The 24642-nt window shown below is 42.6% G+C and overlaps 1 protein-coding gene across 2 annotated transcripts in view; it reads left to right on the forward strand.

Annotated features, from left to right (window-relative positions):
* The first annotated feature begins 1147 nt into the window (after positions 1-1147).
* Positions 1148-24642, forward strand: part of cUnh5orf22 (chromosome Un C5orf22 homolog) — a 63919-nt gene continuing 40424 nt past the window's right edge. The window contains exons 1-7 of one of the 2 annotated variants that reach the window (XM_084327099.1): positions 1148-1310; positions 6795-6940; positions 11148-11297; positions 13547-13683; positions 14067-14191; positions 14319-14591; positions 15860-15922. In XM_084327099.1, coding sequence (XP_084183225.1) covers positions 1224-1310; positions 6795-6940; positions 11148-11297; positions 13547-13683; positions 14067-14191; positions 14319-14591; positions 15860-15922 — 981 coding nt within the window. In that variant the 5' untranslated portion in view covers positions 1148-1223. The remainder of the gene's footprint in view (positions 1311-6794; positions 6941-11147; positions 11298-13546; positions 13684-14066; positions 14192-14318; positions 14592-15859; positions 15923-24642) is intronic. The other variant, XM_084327100.1, reaches the window with a different exon arrangement.

The following is a 24642-nucleotide window of genomic DNA, read 5'->3' on the forward strand; positions in this document are numbered from 1 at the left end:
ACTTCAAGCTGTCAGACACACACATACACACATGCGTCGTCTGTTTTGCCTCAATACTGTATATATAATTATGTTTTACCTCACAGTATACATATATATATTGATGCAAAACAGAATTATTCAGCAGTGTGTTGTGTGTGCGTGCGGCCAGGAGCGCACAACAAGATGGTATACATTATGGTATATGAATAGTATATTCCACTATTAGCAGTATATGGTGTGCTGTACATTTGAATCTGATCTAATATTGCACACGGCCATCGCATTATAATGAGCTGGACAGGTGTGTAATGTGTGTGTGGTGACGTGAAAGCGTATCTGCCATGCGATACAGAGACTCTCGTGAAATCGGAAGTGTCCGACGTTTTGACTCCTCCCCCGGCTGCACTCGGCTACTCTCGTCTATTTTCGAGGCGAGCCTAATTCAATCTCGAACACGCCTAATGTCCAGGCATGCATTCTTCATGGGATGAGGGTGCACTACGTGCAAGCCCAGATAAGTACTCGCTATTTGCATATCAATAGCTCCGGTCGTCAGGTGTGTTAAATACGTTCTCAGATACATTCACACCTAACTTGTTGTGAATGACATGTGTGACATTCCATTCATAGAGGCAATTAGGCACTGTCTGTAGTCTGTGCTCAAGCGAGGGGACATTTATGCGCATTCGCGGGAGCGCGCGTGCACATGGCGCCATTAGGTGCGTGCAATCCCAGTTGATTTCAGGAACGCACCACTGCTAATGTCTCTCAGTGAGAGAAGACTTGTGTTACTGCTGCTTACCATGTGAATAAAAGGAGTCACGCCAGTTCAGGCTCAAGATAGAAACCATGCCTCTTGACCACATTATTGTCGCCCTATAGTTGAATTCTGCTAACAAAGTCACCTAAGCTTAACCAGTGATAAACTAGGCGTTAGGTAGTTTGCATGCTGTTCGAGGCGGAAGTGGGCAAAGACACAGGCGTCACGCGATTGGGCGCACATGTCACATGACCAGAAGTCAGTGGCCAATCAGAGAGCGTCTCCGCAAACATAGGCTACGAAAAAAATCACGCGGTCTGAACGTAGTAATCAGAATCCCCCCCCCCCTCACTCGTCATCATACAATAACCAATCACAACCCGGTATCATTTGCCACCAGGAAGACACACGTGTTGTTGTTTTGACTTGCTGGTGGCTGTTTAGCTCTTGTGGGGATTAACGTTATTGTCCAAAAGAATCAATGGGAGATTTTGCTGCAATGAATTCCCCCCCGGCGAAGAGAATCTATTCTGATTTACCCGTTTGGATTGTTGAAGATCACCACGATGTAAGTAAGAACACGGTTCTTGCTGCACAATGGTTAGCACACATTAGCTAGTAGCAACTAGCAAGCTAACGGTAGTAGTGGTTGCAAAAAAGGCACAGTAAGCTAATGACGCTAAGGTATCAAATGAAAACACCCGTCAATCATAAATGTGCAAGTTGTTGTAACCGCACCTGGCTCAGTGGCTCATCAGGACGCTCCCATGTGATCGGTGCTGCTGTGTTGCCTTCCCTACCCAATGTGGCCCGTGTGAATCTCAACATGACATGGAAAAGTGTCATATTTGACGTTTTATGCTATAACTTCTAAAGTAATTTGATACAGAACTTCTAAGTCAGCTAAATGGCTAAATGTAAATGTAAAGAGCTGACCGTCAGTCACATCTATTCATTATTGAGTGAGTGCATTAGAAGGCCCGGGGAGTGAATCCCCCCAACAAATACTATGGCTGTATATGGGATATCAGCCATTCTAGTATTAAGTTGCCCTGGGCCTTTGGCCAATCTCAATTAATAATGTGTAGCCACTGGTTACTGTAGTTCTACTGTATGGTACAACTCTCGACTACGCCACCCCTTTCGTTTTTAGAATGGAGCAAAGGGGAGCACCAAATAGCTTAGTTTCAACTGAAAACCCCAGTTTCATTAAGAACCGTGTATTTGCTATTATCCAACATGTACATAAATGAACAGTTTGAGTAATACAAACGTTTTTGGTTTTTGTAGTCGGTCACTTCTTTCACTCTGTACAGAACAGTGTTGGCCCTTATGATCTTCTGTACACAGGTGGAGGAGGTACTTTCTCAAATAATATTGATCCAAAATACATCAATCAAGTGTATACTGTCGAATGCATATTCCCCTGGAGAATGAGCACACAAACATGCTTGTCTGGCCTTTCCACAGCAGCCATTATGTCTTATAGGATAAACACATGTGTAATTAATAACATTAATTATGGTCCCATTCTAAAATTAGGTGTGTCACAACCATTCCAGTGAGACGGCGTGCATAATACCCTGTCACACTAAAATGGAATGGGACCATGATTAATATTTAATTACACCTGGGTTTACCCTGTGATGACATCTCAAACTGGCTACTGTATAAAGGGCCTATTTGGATGGACGTTTAACACTGTTGTCTCTGTGCAGCTACAGTACTGTATGTCTTCTGTGAGGACTGAGGAGGGAATGCTAAACAGTCTCAGCGTAGGTCTTTACCGTGCTCCTTCCTTTCAGCAATAGCTCTCAAAAGGAGCCTTGAGGTTGAGTTGTACAATCCAAGCTTACTTCTAAAAAATACCAAAAGTATTATGCTTTGAATCAGCTTCTGTGCAACATACAGTAATCGTCATTCCTGCCAGTTTGCCTCTTCACAATGAATGTTCCAGGAAGCCAGCATTTCTCGGATATACCAACTTATGGTTTCATACTGATGAATAACAAGTAATTATCCGTTTGAATCTGTAAATAGCTGATGATCGGTTAATATAATAGTTGCGATAAAACTGTCAGAGTTTTAATATCTGAGAAGTGTGCACGCTTCCCAGAACACTTATTGTGAAGAGGTGAAAGGCGAAGGGGCCGAAAGCTAACAGCTAGCACACCAGGGAGATGAAAAGTAAGTACTTTACACCATAAAACTTATGGCATTTTGTTTTAGAATTAAGGCCTCTGCATGCTACAGAAACTGCAAAGCAACTGCAACACAACATCGACAAAGCAACGGTGTTGCAGACACTCGATCTGCCTTTATGCTTCTGCAACATCGACGTGCAGCCTATGCAACATTGTACCCCGGATGTGCTAGGTTCCCTAGATAGATGAAACTTCCCTTCTCGACCAACCCATTGATAACAAGCAGAAAAATAAGCATCATTTTTACTTCCGGGCGGGGGGTTTCAAAATAAAAGAGCGACGTCTAAAAGCACCGTAAATACGCTTATTTTTGTACAATATCTAACGTTAACACGAACCTAAACTAATGTAAAGTTAGTTTAGGTTCGTGTTAACGTTAGATAATGTACAAAATAAACGTATTTACTAGGGATGCACGATAATTATCGGGCCGATAATTATCGGGCCGATATCAGCAATTATGACGTCATCCCGATAAACCCGATAACGTTATTAATAGCTCCGATAATATAATATATTTTTTGGTAAAAGAAAATGCTGTGTGGGTGAATTGGAATGAAGTGCGTTTGTTTTGACTGTAGGCTCATCCCGTTTTGCCAGTACTGTGGTACGACTGACAGCGTGTGGTTTAAGAACAGGGCGTTTTACACAAATCGAGCACTCCCTTTCTTGGCTGTGACGTAGGCACGTAAGTTTCTGAATCAGCGCTGACGTCAAAAACAAAGATGGCCGCGTCGGTACTCGGAATTTCAGAGGAAAAAGATCGCTTGCTATTTGTAATAAATGCAATGGAGAAGTTCCACAAGGAGGGAAAAGGGCAACAACTTGTAATACATCCAGCCTGACGGGTCACCTGCGGCATCACCACCGCTACGATGGTGTGTTATTGTGTTAACTTAGAAGCCTACGACGACGCGAGGAGCTAAGCAAAGCTAGCCCCTTCCATGGCTGTGATGCAACCCTCGGTTGAACGCAGTCACTTATTGCTCCATAGTAGCCAGGTTAATTTGCACCACCAAGGACTGCTTAAAAGCTAGCGGCTTGAGCCCTTGGGTCATTTCTGTCAAACTTCTTTAATTTAGCAAACGACTCGTCAATAGCTGGCTTTGGATTCACAGCAGCTTCTAGCTTCTAGCTTCTAGGTTCTAGCTTCTAGCTTCTAGCTTGTTGCAGGTGACTTGTTGTGGTGGTGATGTGTCCACTCAAAGCCTTTTTTTCAAGGCTCCGCTTTGAAAAAAGAAGAACAAAAAGCTTCGAGCGTCTTAGGTTGGATGTATTATAAGTTGTTGACGGATTGTGAATTTTCATTTGGAAAAATAAATATGGTCACTTTATCAGTCAATACTGTTGTCTTGGCTTTTGTTTCTGTTGTCTGGTTAGGTCACATTTAAGTTGGTGTTAAGTTATTGTCCTGGGAAGTCTTTTTATGTATTATTATTGTATTGTGATATGTTTTGTTTCATGTTGAAAAAAACAATTTGATAAAAAAAATAATATATACATTAAGAAAAAAGATTATAATACAATAAATATCGGTTATCGATATCGGTTATCGGCCTGAGGAGCATAAAGTTATCGATATCGGTATCGGTGTCAAAAAATCAATATCGTGCATCCCTAGTATTTACGGTGCTTTTAGACGTCGCTCTTTTATTTTGAAATCCCCCGACCGGAAGTATTTGTGATGTATTCTGCTTGTGTAACTTCTGTGTTTGTTGATGTCTGTAGAATAGATCGTTGGTGAACAACTAACTTTAGGTTAGTTTTAACGTTAGCTAGCAGCAGGGATGGACGCCTTTGTGCAAATGCAGGCAGCTACAGGCACTCGAGGTCGAGGAAGAGCTGCTGAATTTAATCGGCAGGAGAGAGAGCTCGTCAAAGCCGGATATATCCCTGTGGTTGTAGGCACGAAAATGCAGCCCGAACTACCTGTTATATTAAATTAATTGATTGCTGTTTAACTTGTCCCTGTGTCCAGTCCTTTTGATTAGCCCCACCGTTCATTGTAAACAATGATGCATGTAATTATATTAACGTTACTGTGTTGTTGTAGTAGCTATGTTAATAAATTCTGAATAGCATCAACGCTAGCTGGCTGGCTACAACAATGGAGGATGCTGGTATTCTAATATTATTCTATGACAGCCCCGCCCCCATTCGCTAACCAACCAGTCACTGCTACGCAACATCAACGCAAGGTTGTTCAGATTCGATTTTGGGGAGAGGTACGCAACATCCTCACAACACACTCTACAAGACCCTCTACAACATGTTGCGTTGAAGTCGTGCTGATGTTGTGTTGCAGTTGCGTTGCAGTCTCTGTAGCATGCAGAGGCCTTAGGCTGTAACTGTACGAAGCTCCTTTCGAGTACAGTAGCTGCAGCCTGCAAGGAAAGAGCACGGCGGAGAAGACATATAGGCTGAGATTCAGTTAGCATTCCGTCCGCATGGAAGACATGGCTGTGTAGAGACTAGAGACAACTGTGTAGGAGTCCATCAGAATTCCTCAATAGTTACACACAGGGGAGGAAATTAGGCCATTTTACTCGCCAAATGCGAGTATTCTTTATGTTTGGCGAGTGATTCATGAAGAGCAAAACACATCAGTGGATGAAAATAATTGCATGTAGAGTAGTTGCTTTTGGATATCAGTGCGGTCTGACATGGGGGCGAACTACAGCACGCGACGCGTCTCCTTCGAGTTGGATGAGAGAATGACAAGTGGGCGTGAGGCTAACGATTCCACTCACTCAAGTCAACCAGCATTAGCCGGCTAGCTACCTAGCATGTAACAAGCTACCATAACGCGCGTTCAACATAGTGGACGACTATACCGAGCGGCTTTGCTTAAATGCAGCCGAGTGACATTTTATTATTACCGTGTTTCCCCCCATATCACCACTCGCCCATATGCCCTTCACAACGGTGATGTTGTCATACTTGTCATTCAGAATACACCTGCTGAACCCCTAGCGTTGACATGAGATTCGATTCCAATGTATTGTCATCATACAGCACAAGTACAGTACAACCAGAATACGTTTGGCATCCAACCAGAGTGCAAATGTAACAAGTCAAGTTTTGTTTTATTTAGCTATTACATTACAGTGAAATGCTTGGTTCTTTCACTGCCCAGCCCAGTCCAGCCCAACCCAGTCCAGCCCAACCCAGTCCAACCTAGACCAGCCCAACTTTCCCTGCCCAACCCAGTCCAGCCCAGCATCTTTCACTGCCCAGTTCAGCCCAACCCAGTCCAGAATAGTTCCCTCTTTCAATTTAATGTAATATGTATATCCTAATATTTTGAAGAGTAGAGACGGTGTGATTAATATGTTTTATGCTAATATTGTGAAGAGTAGAGACCCTTATTAATGTTTTATGGTAATAAATATTTGAAAGAGTAGAGACACGGTGTGATTTATTACTATGATTGAAAATCAATTTAGACGAAGACATACAAAGAAGTAATTATCACAATTAGCGATTTATTTATGCCTGGTAAAAAAAAATCATATACTGTACTCGCCAGTTGGCTGGTAAGCCAAAAAATGTGTTTCCTCCCCTGTCTGGATTTGGGGCTGTTGGGGAACCAGAGTTGTCAAGGCAACCCTTTTTTCTTGTCCTCATATTGGTCTATGGCCTATTACGCTTTTTTTTGGAGGAGACCCACATTTTTTGAATCGCCTAAATATTCGTATGACCCAAAATTAATTTGTCAGATTATTGTGTAGGCATTTCTTCTCCAACGTGTGAGGGTTTTTTGGCTGGCTTCATTATATGATACTTCCAGAGAGTAGCCCGCCGGTCCGGAGACCGTGCTCACCGTGTGTCCTTCTCTCCTGCGCCAGGCCGTGTCTCCCATCTACCGTGCCATAGCGTCCAGACATCTCCCCATGAAGGACGTGAAGATGGTCCATCTAGACTCCCACCCTGACCTCCTCATCCCGGTCAACATGGCCGCAGACACTGTCTTCAACAAGGCTGCGCTGCTCAAGTAGGTTTAGGACTACACAGAGGTTTTTAACACATTCGGGGCCATTGGTATTAGACAGGCCCCACTCTATGAGTCCAGCTTTTCATTACAAGTTTTCACTGTGCGTGAGGTTGTTTGTAGAGCTAAATCTATATTTTATATTATTGCTATGTGTCCATTGTCATTGTCAATTGACAGTATAAACCTTCCCTTCAATATGCCATAAAGAAATAATTTTTTCATCAATACGTTCCCGTTTTATAGCGTTGTGAATATGAACTTTATATCGGAATGGTCTGGGGTAATTCCTGCAAAGCTAGTTATAGGGCGCTAAGCTAATAACTAAATCGATTGGCGTTTCGGCCCTACACAAGCTAGAGTTAAAAATCAAAATGCATATGATCGGTATCATGTTCCACCATGAATGCATGAAAGGGGGGGGGGGGCGGGGGAAGTCGTTTCTGATGATTGATTACCAATAACGGCATTCGTTATTGCAACATCATACGCCGACCGGGTGGATGGCTATGAGAACAAAGCCCGATCAGGCTGAAATTGACGTCAAATCGCTCTTACCTGTGGCCGGTTGGATTCCAAAAATAATTTCCCAGTTATTTGATCGCCATCTGGTAGATCGATATGTCCATTGGCTGATGCTATATTCCTTTACTGCATACTGAATTCGGCGTCGCAAAAAGTATTCCAGGCGATCTGGTGAAGCCATAGCTTTAGGCTAACAGAAAAGCTAACCCGGAGCGAAAAAAAAGTGACACCCGGTCTGCAACAGGGGAAACTGCATTCTCGAGACAGCGCCAATACCTGGATCTGGCCGGTACTGCACTTTCGGAGTCCCAATATGCCTTTTCCAGCCAAAATACAGCTCTGTGACATTGACTAGGACAGGGCTGTACAGTGCGACATATATATCGCACGTGCTACAGCAACAGCGGTCTGTGCGATGAATGGATTTACTTCAGTAGCACTGGTGCGATAGGCATTCGGTTCATATTGATACTCTTATTTTGAAAATCCTGTCACAGGTCTCATTTCCGCCTAAGCGCAGTTCCAGTCATGATATATCTGGGCTCCGGCAGTTAGCAACAGTCAGGTTCATATGATACTCTTATTTTGAAAAAACCCATAGCAACTCCGTGATGTCATATCCGCCCCAGACCGTGCTTCTGCCTTCTGCTCTCAGCCGAGCGGAGCGGAGCTGCACAGCAGACTGCGGCTATTTTGCGATCCGAAATAAGTCTGTGGTGTTTTTTTTTCTCACAACGGGTCAAATGCATCTAACACGCTTTGCATCGTCGCCATTCCTTTATGCCCACATCGCCCGAAATGAACGTTACATTAGCATAAGCTAACAAGCTAATCCTGATCAGAGGCAGAGCCATAGAGAATTAGAGACGGTGTGGGCTGGGGAAAGGGTGTGTGTGTGTGTGTCGAGAGGAGTGGAAGTTTGAAGACAGACTAGACTACAATATGATGCGGGGGTGGTGAGTTGAAACAGTGTGAATGAATGAAAACTTTATTTAACAGATTGCAGAATGGGTACAATACAGTACGGCTCAATACACACAATTGTTAAGGGGATGCAGACCAGAGAAAGACCATATATACGCGGTTGGCCAGGAATGTGTTAAAGGCAGTGGTGCAGTCGCGGTCACACCCGGTTACACGCCGTGTTACCAGATCACTGAGGCAGAAGTACGCGCGATCGCGCACGGATGTGTACTCGCGTGTACGCGCACACAAAAATGCGCTGTATCCATTCGTTGTGACTAAGTACCCGGCCACCGTTTTACATAACAAAAAGCGCAGGTAGACTAAGTGTCTGGGTGTTGGCTATCTGAATGCATCTCCCCCTTCATTCTGTGTGACACAGGCAGTGGAGGTGAATACTAATGTGGCTCGGAATTCGTGATGGGGGTCTACCTGCTTATGATATTGAATCAAGCGTCTGTGCTGCGCGCCAGCTTTCCACGCGCACATTCACACAAATAGAGAGCAAGAAGAGCTTGTATGATAGAAAGATTGCACTTGCGTATATGCGCTTGTGTGTGCGTGTGTGTGTATAAATCAGTTATGTGCGCATGCACGTACCCGCGCGTGCACGTGGCGTGGCGTGTTACCAGTTCCCACTTCCCATATTAGGACTGCACCACTGGTTAAAGGCCCAGTTAGTGATTAAAATGAAAACAAATAGATACCCCCCCCCCACCACCACCACCACCACCAACGGAAATAAGAGATAAAAATGGAGACATGTTTCCGTGCTCTAGTTGATTTGACTCAGCTCCTACAACACTCAGGTAAATATGAGTTTGTAATTGCTCTTGCTGTTTTTGGTGACTGTAAAAGATTTGTTTATCTTGGTGATGTTTGTAAACACAGGAGTGAAACAGATCTGTGTTCCGACTTACAATGGGGTCCTCGCATGGCTATGGCGCGTATTCCTCTCATAGCCCATTTACCAAGCTGACATTTTTGTATTTTGTATTTATTGGTTTAAAATACAGAGACAGTGCATATTAAGGAACATTTCACTGTAAATATGCCAGTTTAGCCAAGTTGGCTAATTTTCAACTGTAGTCTCTGGGGCAGGTGACATGAGCACTACACTAATTAAAACATAGTACAATAATTAAAACACAGTAGGAATCAGTATAGGTTACAATACACTAAAATACATACAAATAAATACATTAAAATACATTACAATACATCACAACCCCTCAGTTAAAATGGTCGCACACTTGACCATCTCTCAACCATGATTTTAAGTTAGTTTTAAATGAAATGTAACTTTGATACTCCCTGAGCCGTGTTGGCAGACTGTTCCAGGTGTGGCTGCTCTCACGGAAAAGGCTGCCTGACTAAAAGCAGACCTCCTGTTTGGGACTACACAGTCCCCTCTGACTACAGACCTGGTATATCTGTCAGCAGATGCTTTCTGTTTTATGAAAGTACAGAGGGGGGGAGGAGCCAAGCCATGTAGCCAGGATTTTATAGGTAAGGCAGGCATCTTTGAATTTGACGAGATTGTCCCAGCTCAGTAGGTTCTGGTTTGCTATGCTATAACAATGGTGGTGGCTGTTTGTTTTCCTGTCCAGAACTTTCACAGCCTGATGGTAAACTACCTGTACAGATCGTAGTGTTGTACAGGAGGCTTGTGTCCAGCTAGTCAGACAGTTAAGTGTGACATAATAATGGCATTAAAATACAGTGCTGCTGCTTTTGTTGACAGAGAGTTTCTGATGTGACAGAAGTTTGATAAGTGAAACTTTGCGTTGTTTACTACCGATTTTATTTGTTTTTTTAAATGTAAGATTGGAGTCTATTTTTATCCCAAGGTATCTATATTCGGATACAACTGTCAACCTTTCTCCTCTGACATAGACATCAGGTGAGACAGTATTCATCAGCCTCTTTGTAAAAAACATGCAAACAGTTTTTTTGGTGTTTAAATGCAGACATGAGGTAGTCAACCATTCAGTGACCGATGTCATTACCGCTGTTGTTTGCAGCTTGCTGCTTGGTTTCTGCATGGACATAAATGACCGTATCATCTGCATACATCTGGATGTCAGACTTATTGCATACAGCTGGAAGATCATTAATGTATAAACTAATGTTTACATAATGGACATAATACTAGGGATGAGCATTTGAAGTTATATCAATATTTGAATATCAAAATAATGTATTTAATCAGTTAACCAAACAACCCTTTAAATAGAATAATAATTGTCTGCAGCACACTCATAATGTAACCTTCGCTCTCACTAAACAAATGATCACAATTGCAACTGTTTTCCATTTATCATTCAAATAAATAAAGGAAACCGGATACAATTTGTTTATAATTTTCCTTATAATTTAGCCTAAATTAGTGCAGTTAACATAAACAAAACCATCCACTATAGTGCAATCCTTACCTCATTTCAATCAGTTTTATATTCAAATAACTGTGCCAATCCTTAGTACAGATTGTGTGTGTGTGTGTGTGTGTGTGTGTGTGTGTGTGTGTGTGTGTGTGTGTGTGTGTGTGTGTGTGTGTGTGTGTGTGTGTGTGTGTGTGTGTGTGTGTGTGTGTGTGTGTGTGTGTGTGTGTGTGTGTGTGTGTGTGTGTGTGTGTGTGTGTGTGTGTGTGTGTGTGTGTGTGTGTGTGTGTGTGTGTGTGTGTGTGTGTGTGTGTGTGTGTGTGTGTGTTACCTCTCAACAGTGAGCTGAGTATAGAGAACTGGATCATGCCCATGGTATATGCTGGCCATGTGTCTGCAGTGGCCTGGCTCCATCCTTACTGGGCCCAGCAGATCAGAGAAGGAGAACATAACATGGCTGTAGGAAGAGATGCATCCACCACCACTATCAGGTACTACACACACATTAAATTATTTATGTATTTGTTGTTGTTGTTATTTCATATTCACCAACAGACGGTACTATATCAACAAAAACAAGAGCCTAGAAATCTTTCTTGATGCATCATTAGTTTTCCCCATCTGCTGTTAAACATAATTTCATATTTCAACATTGTCTTGACCACGGTAAACCTCAGTGTCTTTTTTTCTCTCTAGAAATTTGAAATTAAATGAAAGGTATCAATCCATTCCTTGAGGAACCATATAAGTCAGTTTAAAGTTTGCAAATTGGAGTGTTCCATTCATAGTTGAAGAGTAAAGTGGCAGTACTTGTGAGGATGCTAGTGTTGTTTTGTTTGCCGCTTCCCACAAGAGCTAGCCTCCCTGCTGCCTCCTTACTGGATTCCTTCATCTCCGCTCTATTCTGCTTCTTTGAGGTATTTCCCTGGATAACCTCACAGCTGTCCCGTGCGGTTAGTCCTTGTTGACTGGGACCGCTGCCTCCTCTAGTCCTCAAGCCCCCTGTCAGCTAGACAAACAACTTCAGCCTTATTACATCCTCCCCGGCTGACATGACTCTGAAAAACTCCACCTCGCAGCTACTGAAACTCAACCACTTCACCATTCCTCTGTGCATCTCTCTACCATCAAAACACTTGGAATCCTACATCGTCCCCGTTCCATCCACAGAGCTTCCCGTAGAAAGTGTGTTTACTCCTGGTCTGCCTCCACTCACTCCATCCCTTCCCTCTGGTCAGCTGAGCTCATCTCCGCAGTCCCATTACGTCATCACAACAACCAACACGTGTGATCTCCCTGCCTCCGCCCCCTTGCCAAAGCACCCCTTCCTGTCCAAATCCAACCACATCGAAAATATGCTCTGTTAAATACCCGAACCCTTAACACTTTGAGAGCCACTCACGGCTAATCTCGTGTTTATGATAGTTACGTTGAAAGCCACTTACGAGATTTCTCGGAATTATATATATATATATATTTTTTTAGCAATCTGAAATCCTATTGCATCACGTGAGCCTACGGCGATCAGATGTGAAAAAAGCGCCCCCTATCGTCTCCCAGATGGTAAATCACCCTTTTGGAATGGACTCAATGAAAATGGATGGGGGAAAAAAAATATTCCAGTCCACATTTTCCAGTCCACTGATGCAGCCGGGGTTACCAGAGTTCATTCTGGATCCTCTGAGCCCCGCGGATCATGAGTTCTACTGTATACACGTTAGATCTATACACTTATCGATTTTTTCGAATGGTGATCAGGAATTGGAATATACCATTTGGATACCATCTGATGTCAGGTAAGGAATCTATATTATCAGTGTTAGGATAATCAGACTCGTTTTCGAGGAGATATAAGCTTTTTTGTGATATGTGCTCTATCGGTTTCACTGTAAAATCCATGAGGAAATGAAAGCGGCTATTATCAGCGCGCGGCTCGAACGTGCGTGCGTGCACGTATACTATTGATCATCTAGCGTTTATTTGAAAACGATTCATAAATAGGCCGACAAATATCAACGTTCTGGAATATTCCAGTAAAAGGCGATTATCACAGAATGGGCTGTTTTTCACCTGAAAACGGGCGCTTTTCAAAATGCTCTCAAACGGAAATGAAGCGATAAAAAACCAATCTGCCTTGACAACACTGACTGGAAAATGATTCTTTGATAAGCGACGGGCAGATTAGACACATAGCCATAATTTCAAACATAGATTAGGCGATATTAATGTTAACATTGGCACCGATGGTGGCATTCAAGCACTAAGTCGTGCGCCCCCTGGTGGCATTGAAAGTGTTAACAGCAAGGGTCTCATACTCAATGAATTCATAACTGACTCATCTGGACTTTCTCTGCATCACTGAAACATGGCAAAAAAAAAAACCTATTTTACCCCCCATTTTAGATGGGCTATCAAAACTAAATCCTGACACACAGACACGGACACAACCAGGGCAGGAAGCTAACTTTTTCATCCACTGGTGGTCTAACTAGGTTGCAGGTATATTCCAAAATCCATCGTCCGTTTTCACCATTGAGTAGATTAGTGTAACCAGCCAAATGGAAATATTTACCACCATTTTGTTGTTGGCCAGTGTTAATATTAACCCACTTCACTCTCCATATCCTGCCTTCCTATCTTCCCTCTCCCTGGCCCTCGATTCCTATCTCCACCCCCCCCACCACCACCTCTCTCTTTCTTTCTCTCCCTCTCTCTCTCTCCCCCCTCTCTTTCTTCCCAGGGTGACAAGTACAGATGACTACTTCCTCAGTGACGGCCTCTATGTTGCTGAAGACCAGCTGGAGAACGCCAAACCTCTGAGACTGGATGTGGTCAAAGTCAACCCTCTAAGGCCTGGCCACAGAAGAGTGAGGATGGGTAAGGAGAGAGATGGGGAGAGCTGGATGTTCCCAAAGTGGGGTTATTTCATACACTGCAAGTTAACCCAATGAGAGAATAGATAGGATATGATGCTGCTAGGAGTGCAGGCAATCACATTTATTACACAACAGCTACATCCTCTTAGTTGCTCTCACATTGGTTGAGCATGGGTGAGTCACGCCCCACAATTGTTGAAGTTGACATAATATATGTCAACTTCTTATACGTCAACTTCTTATAATATAAGAAGTTGACGTATAAGAAGTTTACATATATATGTATTGACGAGTAAGATGGAAAGAAAAGCAATGGAATTCTTGAGAGTGAGATGAGAATATGATAGTGAGGCGAAGTTGCATATAATGTTGTTGTGCCTTCAGACAGGAAGAAGGAGAGGGACACAGGCAGATGTGGAGCCAAGAAGCCCAGGGCAGAGTGCCATGGGGCTGGGGAGGACGGCCACTATCAGCCCCTCTCTCCCTCCCAGCCTGGAGGTAGTACCAAGGTGACTAAACATATTCTCGTTTAAACTTAAAACATATTATTACCATTAAACGTGTTTTGACTTTGGATAAGAGCAATTGCTAAATGCCTAACATGTAAATGACCTGGTCTTGTTTTCTGCCCCCTAGGGTAATGACGGCACTACTTGCACCGACAGATTTGGAACAGCAGAGGGCAGCAAAGACTCGGCGAACAATGGCAATGTCCGTAGGACAACAGAAGGGGAAGAACAGGCTTGTGGACAGAGTGGTTTCGAGACTGGTGGTGATAATGATGAAGGATCGACCAACTATGTCATAAACAAGTTACTTGCGGTTGTCAATGAGACAGAACCGTACATCTTGGACATAGACCTGGATTTCTTCTCCTGTAAGAATCCTTTCAAGGAGTTGTACACACAGGTATACATCACACATTCATTCTTTTATGAAAGATGTATGTGAACTGCAGCCACTGCAGATCAAAATTGTGTGTCAAAGTGTGTTTATTTAAAAAAATATTCATCGAAAGGAGATGTCAAGTTAGTATCATAATACATGAAGCTTTCAAATATATACAAATTCATGAGGCCAGTCACACTCCTATGCAGAGCGGTCTCTACGCCTGTACGTCACAGCCTGCTAAACACCTCCGTCTCTATGCCTGTATGTTACAGCCTGCTAAACACCTCCGTCTCTATGCCTGTATGTTACAGCCTGCTAAACACCTCTGTCTCTATGCCTGTACGTCACAGCCTGCCAAACACCTCTGTCTTTACGCCTGTACGTCACAGCCTGCTAAACACCTCTGTCTCTACGCCTGTACGTCACAGCCTGCTAAACACCTCTGTCTCTACACCTGTACGTCACGGCCTGCTAAACACCTCTGTCTCTACGCCTGTCTGTCACAGCCTGCTAAACACTTCTGTCTCTACGCCTGTACGTCACAGCCTGCTAAACATCTCTGTCTCTACGCCTGTACGTCACAGCCTGCTAAACACCTCTGTCTCTACGCCTGTATGTCACAGCCTGCTAAACACCTCTGTCTCTACGCCTGTACGTCACAGCCTGCTAAACACCTCTTGTCTCTACGCCTGTACGTCGCAGCCTGCTAAACATCTCTGTCTCTACGCCTGTACGTCACAGCCTGCTAAACACCTCTGTCTCTACGCCTGTACGTCACAGCCTGTTAAACACCTCTGTATCTACGCGTGTACGTCACAGCCTGCTAAACACCTCTGTCCATGAGAGCAAACATTTATACGAAATCGGGACATCTGCAACAAAGTTAGTTTGAAAGAAAATGTGGCTCTAAAACAGTGATTTAGTTATCAGGAAAGAAAACGGACTATACTGCTATCTATTTCCTGCGTAAGGAAGCCATATCTTTGTGCCTGCATTCATCGTCGTTTCCATGGACAGTGAAAAAACAAGGTTGCACAGATGCAGAGAATCTTTATTTAACTTTTTTTAACACATTTTCAATTTTTATTTATAAAAGAGACAAGAAAATATGGGGGGGAACAATACTATTATATAATTTATTCAATAATGTTAAGGGAAAATAATATTAATAAAGGTAGCACCGGTTAGTTTACTTCTTGTTTGCTGTTCGCTATCCATTCCAGACTCCTGTGTTGTGGTGTTCTGATCACATTCCTAATCTGTAGATATTGTTGTTTTTTCCCCAGGAGGAGTACGCCATTCTCCAGGAGCTGTACAATTTCAGAAGGCCAGGTCCTAACCCTGATGAGGTAAGACACATTCAGGACAATTACTGTGTTCATCTCGTGTTTCTAAGCAACAAAGATGCTGTTAGCTTACCGATTTGATCTTTCAACCTATGTGCTTGTGACACTTGTTAGATGTCGGGGTCCAGCTCGTTGATTATCTCAACTTGATTGTCTCTCCGTTGTGTTTGTTTCTCAAATAAGGCCTTGTCTGCCGGTGGGCAATCTGGTATTCCCCACTGAGCTCGGACAGCCCCTGATACTTCCAGGAGCAAAATGAAGATAGCGTACATGGTCAAGTTCAATGTATAACAGAAAGAAGTTTATTGGATTAACAGAGGATTCTAACAGGAAGAACTACGGATAGAAAATCACTTGGTGCAAACAGGAAATATAATATTAAATTAACAAAGATCACGCGTCCAATCACAAGGCCTCTTCTCCTCTCTCTCTCCTGCGACAAATAACTGGCCCTGATGAAAGAGAAGACATTCCTTTTCTTTGCATTCCTTATCTCTTAACTCATTCAGAGCCATGCCTTTATGACCATATTAGGGCTAGCGTGCCAACACTGAAGTCAATGGGAGGACGGGGAAATTTGCGAACGCTTAAACTATATCTTAAATTATGGCTATGGGTCTAATACACCCGTCGCTTATCAATGACTTGCTTGCAGTCAACATGTACGAAACGGATTGTTTTTTCATTGGCACATTTCCGTTTTATACCGTTTTGAATACGAGTATAGTTTTGGAGATGTCTAGTAATTCCAGAGAAATTCCACGATAATAGCTCTTTAGTGGAATACACAAAACACGTTGTCATTTTTCGGCTGATTTATGAATAGTTTTCAAATAAACGCTAGATTATCGATAGTATATGTGTTAGGGGTGTAATGGTACACAAAATCCACGGTACGGTATGTACCTCGGTTTTGAAGTCACGGTTCAACATGTGGTTAACATACCGTTGTATTCGTTCGGTACACTACACAGCCGTTCGGTACGGTACGGTACACACTGAAACTTGTTCGGTACGGATATGCGTAGCTTTACACCCCTAATATGTGTACTTATGCATGCTAGAGAAGCGGGCTGAAAAATCAATTATCCATGCCGTGGTCAGCGCTAACGTTACGCACACACACACACTGCGATGATGGAGAAAAAAACATCTGATTAACCCAAGACTGGTAAAATAGAGTCCTTACCTCACATCAGATGTTCTGCAAAAAGATTAATCCAATTCCTGATCGCCATTCCAAATATTGATTGCGTTTATTGATCCAACGTTATAGCACCAAAACACATAATCGACGCTGCTCCGAGCCTCCCCAGTGAATGTGGTAACAGCTACTGCTTGCCCGAGAAGGGAAACCCCGGGACCGTAGTTTTTTTCTGATGCACAGTCCCACCCAATCCAATCCAATGATGTGCAATACCATCCGGGTGACGATAGGCGGCGGTATTTGCCCTTTTCGAGCTCAGACCCATTCCCAATGACAACGTCAGGCTGGATGGATGAAAAATTTATGGATATTGCTAATAAAAGAAATAACGATTAAAACCAGAGTTTTCTCGGGTCTTGGCACTCAACGCATGGCGAGTTAACTGAATGGGTTAAGGAGTGCAAGTCATATTAAGATGTACCAGTTGTTCCACGTGAATCTGTCAAGGTTGTCTTTCTACCAGACTCTAGGGTCCAGCTAATAATAATAATAATAATAATAATAATAATAATAATAATAATAATAATAATAATAATAATAATAATTCATTACATAAATAGCGCTTTTCTAGACAGTCAAAGCGCTCCCCACAATCTAGGGTGGAAATTGCCTCCTTCACCATTACTGGTTGCCCTGGGCAACCTGACCCATGCCCTACAAAGAGGGCCCCCGGAGAATAAAACGGAGTTTGAAAACACCCAGAGAATGTCTGCTGTAGAGACAAAGAAAAGGTGGCACGGTATAATTAAATACCATGATTGAATCACGGAGAAAAAACCCACAATTATTCACACTGTACCTAGAAAGGCATATATTAGCCTTCAAAGTAGGGCTGGGATTTATCAAATTTCAATTTGGGCTTCCCATCATCATGAAAACAAGGTTATTGTGCCTCATGCTCTCATTTTGGCTTGAGCTGTAAATGCAGCGCACCCTTCCTTCACAGCAGTGTGCTCCCCACCCTAAGCCCAAACAGTACTTTCATCTCATGTTGTGAGAGGGAGGGGGAGCCATGGCGCGTTTCTCCAGTTATTTTGAAACGTCTTTGGTCATTTGTAGAAAAGGACAGAAAGGCAGCCTTTGGCTGAGAAGAAAGGTAAAATACATTCAGTCGTCATCATATGATGTTAAATCAATGAATAATCGTGTTTAATAATTGTGATTTCAATATCAATCAAAATAATTGTGGTTATGATTTTTGCCCTACTTCAAAGTATTTCATTTTTAATGAAAAACTCCACGCCCCTTCTATTTAAGATGAGATAAGATATTCCTTTATTGATCCCCTTGGGGAAATTTGGGCTTCATAGCAGCATGGGGGAGGAAAGGTACAGGTATGGGCGGGGTAGTAGAAGAAAGCCAATAGAATTAAATCTGAATATGAGAATATTTTCTCTGAAGAATATGATAAAAATAAATTGTAGACAATATAATTAACTCTGAATATAAAGATGTACTTAAAATACCAGCTCCTTGGTCTTGCTGATGTTGAGTTGGAGGTGGTTGCTGTCGCTCCACTCTACAAAGCTCTCCACCAGGGCTCTTTACTCGTCCTCATTCTTGTCTGTGATATAACTTATGATGGAGGAGTCGTCTGTGAACTTCTGTAGGTGGCACCCACTCGGGTTGTGGCAGAAGTCTGAGGTGTAGAGGGTGAACAGGAAGGATGACTGCACAGTTCAGTATCAGTGATCCAGGCCACCAGGCCATGCTCCAGTCGCATCACAGTGAGCTTCTCCGTTAGCCGCAAAGGCTGGATAGTACGGGTGGGAATCACCAGAGGCCTCACGATACGATATTATCACGATACTTAAGTCACAATACGATAGTATTGCGATTCAAAATATATTGCGATATGCTGAGTATTGCGATATTAATATTGCGATATATTGCGATTTATTACCTTTGTTCAACTGCAAAGTAAAACTGTCAACATGTTTTATCTAATAAAATAAAGTTTTCAGTCGATAATTTTTATTGCAGCAAATGGGATTTCAACACTGTAATCTATGTTGCATGTACCTGACAAACTGAACTGTTTGTAATACAGTCATATTCCAACTTAACTGAATGCACACGTGTGTGTGTGTGGACTACTGTACTATTACAGGTATTGAAATGAACAATGCAACTTCCTTATATATAAAAAATAAATAAAAATGCTTTAAAAAAAAAATTATAATAAAATATCGATACTTGCTGTCCTTGTATCGATACAGTATCGCCACGCAAAGTATCGCGATACTACTACGTATCGATATTTTACCCCACCACTACTGGATAGTGTTGAAGGTAGGGGTGTAAAGGTACACGTATCCGTACCGAACCGAACCGTTTCAGTGTGTACCATACCGTACCGAACGGCTGTGTAGTGTACCGAACGAATACAACGGTATGTTAACAGGGATTAAAGAGGTCCATCTTGAGACGGATTTCCGTCAATTTGATTCAGAGTCGTGACTGATTTTCCGTCAATTGGCTACCTGGTATAATATGATTTGTAGACTGGGAACAACATAAGCAAGCGCCAATGGCGGGCAGATTTTAGGTTTGGCGAGTGACAATGAGACGTCTGTCCGCCGCATGGCGGTTAACAAAATAGTAATGTAAAATAATAAAAACTGCAGTGTGTTTTGGTCTTACGACAGTCGCTTTTTTTGCAGCCCCAATCTCTCCTCGCGCGTCAATCTCTACTTGTTTACCGACGTCACATCCACCACCTGCTTGCACTGTAACATTACGCACGCCTGCTATACCGATTAGCTAATGTTAGCTTATTAACGTTAAATGGAAGGAGTAAGCCGGCCGCTAAAAAGAAAACCCACCGCGGTTTTCTCAGATGAAAAGGATGAGCGGGACCACCTAACAAAAAGTTTCGAGAGGAGTGGAAGTTTGAAGATAGCGGTGTTTCAAGAGACTGGCTAGGCTACTGGGGGCTGTAGTGGTGAGTTGTTAACTTGTTCCGTGTGCCGCAACTATGTCAAAAAGGACATCACACAGGTGTATCTTTCTGGATCTGGTAGATCCAGTAGCAGAAACGCATTCACATCATTAGGCTACTCAGAAAACACATGTGCACAAATCCTGCATTAGACCTACTTTAGCGGACAAAACCCAAACAAAACGTATTTCTCACACGTTGATCTACCTCTGATACTCATCGGAGCCCATATGAGCGTGGAAACTTGAATGAATGAATGAAAAACTTTATTTAACAGATTGCAGAATGGGTACAATACAGTACGGCTCAATACACACAATTGTTAAGGGGATGCAGACCAGAGAAAGACGTTTGTCTTGTTTACATCAGGGTCCCCCATTTTCAATTCATAGTGGCATTTATGACATACACAACATACATGACATGACATTTATGACAGGGACATACATGACATACAGATACAGGTATATAGTACTGTTACATTTGTCACATATACGATATGCAAATATACAGTACTGTTACCCAGAGATCCTAACAGTAATATATACATATGATGAGGAGGATACTGTACATTAGGAGGGGGTGGGTGGGTGGTAAAAAATATATACATACGGTGGGGAGGAGACTGTCCATTGGGGGGGGGTTGGACATTTACGGTGGCCAGTTTCGAATTGCAGCCTCCCGTAGGTGCTCTTTGAGAGCAGTTTTGAATGTGGGTAGGGAATAGGATTAAAAAAAGAATACGGCAGTGGGTAGGGTGTTCCACATTCACAATTTAGTCTCTTGTTTGTATGATAACAAGCCTTTTAGTTCATGGTGCAAAAAACTAAAAAAGCCAGGTGTGTGTTTTTGCAACGTATGCCACAGGAAATTACAGTGTGGCAGTAATGGGAAAAGGGTGAATGCAAGGGTATCCACAAGACTTGCATTTGCGCTCTCCAGCACACAGCCTCCCTGCCTGGCGCGACAACCACAACAGTAGGGTCTATAGTCACAGTCAGGACAGTAGGCTCTACAAGTAGGCTCCCTTAACACTTTCAGTGCCGGCCATTTAACATTGGAAACCCCGTTGAATGCCAGCACCCACTTCAATGATAACGTTAAAAACGCATAATCTATGTTTTAATCGATGTGTCTAATCTGCCCGTCGCTTATAAATGACTTGTTTGCAGTCAACATTGTCGAAACGGATTGTTTTTTAATGGGTTCATATCCTCTTATAGCATTTCGAAAAGCTATCGTTTTCTCGAAAATTTCAGGAAAATAGAAAGATTCCGTCATAAACGGCATTTATTGGAATATTCTCGAATACACTAGACGCGTTGTCATTTGTCGGCCTATTTATGAATCGTTTTCAAATAAACACTAGATTATTGATAGTATATGTGTACTTATGCACGCTATAGAAGTGAGCTGAGAAATCGATTATCTTATTTCCTCAACAGCACACACACACACACACACATATACACGTACGGGACACGCTGTTATCTCAGTGAAAACAGCTCTGATTATCCTAAAACTGGTAACAGACTCCTTACCTTAGATCAGATGTTCTCCAAAAAGATTATTCCAATTCCTGATTGCCATTCCAAATATCGATCGCGTTTATTGATTGATTATTTGCTGCTGTAAATATATATTCCAGGCTGCTTTCCATCTCGCGATCACTTCCCTCTTCATCAGACGGCTCGCCAGCATAGTGGAGCCAGTAGGCTCCCCCCCCCCACACATCCACCAGTCTAATCGAATGGCCTGCAGTTACACAGGGATAGACGATAGAGGGCGGTATTTTCCCATCGGAGCTCCTAGAGCGGCTGCTGTACCAACGGGAGACTCGGTTGATGAAATATGAATTCAGATCGCTAATGAAAGAAAAAACGACAATTAGCGTTGTCGGCACTCAACAGGGGGCATGAAATAACGACATAACATGTCTGTGGCACTCAAAGGGTTAAAACGCTAACGCTATTTAAATAAAAAAAAAATACAGTGGAGGTTCGAATAAGAATATGGCTTGGCCTGAAAAAAAGTTCAGTCAGGAGATATTTTTTTGCTTTAATCCCTGTGTTAACCACTAACGACCGCCCACCGGGGGCTGTTTTTTTCACAATCTAATATATCTAATAAGTCGATTATTAATTTCAATATAGAATATTCATTGACGGGGGCGGCTGCGTAGCGCAGTGGAGAATGCACTCGCCTACCACCGCAGAGGTACCTCCGGCTTGGTCAGTCGTCCCTACTAACACAATTGGCAGTGTTAGCGGGTGGGAAGCCGGTGGGGTATGTGCAGGGGAGGAAATTAGGCCTCTTTACTCGCCAAATGCGAGTATTTTTTACGTTTGGCGAGTGATTCATGAAGAGCACTCGCCAGTCTGGCGAGTACTAGTAATTACAAAACAAAACAAATCATTCTGCAATCTGCTGATTCGCTCACTGGCACAAGCCGAAATCTGACTCCCCCCTTGATTCTTCCCATTTGTGCCTCATAATAATCCGACCATAACCAATGAACATCATCGTTGTACAGATGCGCTCTAAGCTCCTCCAATGAACACTCGTTTTCTAGAAGATGTCGCGCATCTAGGGGAAGTGGACAGATCACTGCGCGCAGACCTACAAACTCCTGTCACCGGCTTGACAACGTAGACACACTTAGACAAAAACACATTGTGGATGAAAATAATTGCATGTAGAGTCGTCACTTTCGGATATCAGTGCGGTCTGACATGGGGACGAACAACAGCACACGACGTTCTCCTTCGAGTCGGATGAGAATGACAAGTGGACGTGAGGCTAACCAGCATTAGCCGGCTAGCTACCTAGCATCAAGCTACCATAACGCGCATTCAACATAGTGGACTATACTGAGCGGCTTTGCTTAAATGCAGCCGAGTGACATTTTATTATTACCGGGTTTCCCCCATATCACCACTCGCCCATATGCCCTTCACAACGGTGATGTTGTCATACACTTGGCATTCAGAATACACCTGCTGAACCCCTAGCGTTGTCAACTTGTCATGAGATTCGGTTCCAATGTATTGTCATCATACAGCACAAGTACAGTACAACCCGAATACGTTTGGTATCCAACCAGAGTGCAAATGTAACAAGTCAAGTTCAAGTTGTTTTATTTAGCTATTACATTACAGTGAAATGCTTGGTTCTTTCACTGCCCAGCCCAGTCCAACCTAGACCAGCCCAAACCAGTCCAACGGCCCAACCTAGACCAGTCCAACCTAGACCAGCCCAACCCAGTCCAACCTAGACCAGCCCAACCCAGTCCAACCTAGACCAGCCCAACCCAACCTAGACCAACCCAGTCCAACCTAGACCAGCCCAGTCCAGCCCAGCATCTTTCACTGCCTAGTTCAGCCCAACCCAGCCCAGCATCTTTCACTGCCTAGTTCAGCCCAACCCAGCCCAGCATCTTTCACTGCCTAGTTCAGCTCAACCCAGTCCAGCCCAGCATCTTTCACGGCCCAGTTCAGCCCAACCCAGTCCAGCCCAGCATCTTTCACGGCCCAGTTCAGCCCAACCCAGTCCAGCCCAGCATCTTTCACGGCCCAGTTCAGCCCAACCCAGTCCAGAATAGTTCCCTCTTTCATGTTAATATGTGATATCCTAATATTTTGAAGAGTAGAGACAGTGATTAATATATGTTGTATGCTAATATTGTGGAGAGTAGAGACACTTATTAATGTTTTATGCTAATAAATATTTTAAAGAGTAGAGACACGGTGTGATTATTATTACTATGATTGAAAATCAATTTAGACGAAGACATACAAAGAAGTAATTATCACAATTAGCTATTTATTTTTGGCTGGTAAAAAATCAGTTTGGCTGGTAAAAAAAATCATCTACTCGCCAGTTGGCTGGTAAGCCAAAAAGTTAGTTTCCTCCCCTGGGTATGTGTAGAGCCATATGAAATCCGTTTTATTTTTTTCCAAATTCCATTTTATTTTTTTCCAAATTCCGTTTTTTCCGTTTTAATATTTCAGAATTCTGTATTTTGCTTTGTACGCTCATTTTACCATCAGAAATAGTGTCTTAATAAGTGGGAATGAATAAATGTCCACAATTTAATAAGATATAACAGTCCATTTAATAGGGCTGTCTTAAATACTTCGAAGCTTCGTTCGATGGGCATGGGATTCGAATATGAAAATAAAATTCGATTATAAAAAAAAATAAAAAGGTATATATATTTTTGCAAAATCAACTCTGCCTCTCTTTGTTAACTACAACAAGCAATGCTGTTTGTTATTTAAGATGAGGTCGGACTCTGCACTGACAGATTTGTGTTCATTGTGCTGCTTTTATGAAGCCTCAAATGACTGCTTACAATATTTCATGAAAGCAAAGTGTTTTGTTTGTCTAAGATTTAAAAGGGTTTAGTGTTGTCACGATACTGGAATTTCGACTTCGATACGATACCTTGAAAAGTATCGATACTTCGATACCATTTCGATACCAAAAAAAAAAAAAAATTATAATTTTTTTTTTTTTTTTTTTAACAAATTTTGCTTTTGTTGCTGGTTGATTCTCCTCAGCTTCTCTCTGGTA

This window comes from Notolepis coatsorum (assembly GCF_963971535.1).
Source record: "Notolepis coatsorum genome assembly, chromosome: 13".
Lineage (NCBI taxonomy): Eukaryota > Metazoa > Chordata > Actinopteri > Aulopiformes > Paralepididae > Notolepis > Notolepis coatsorum.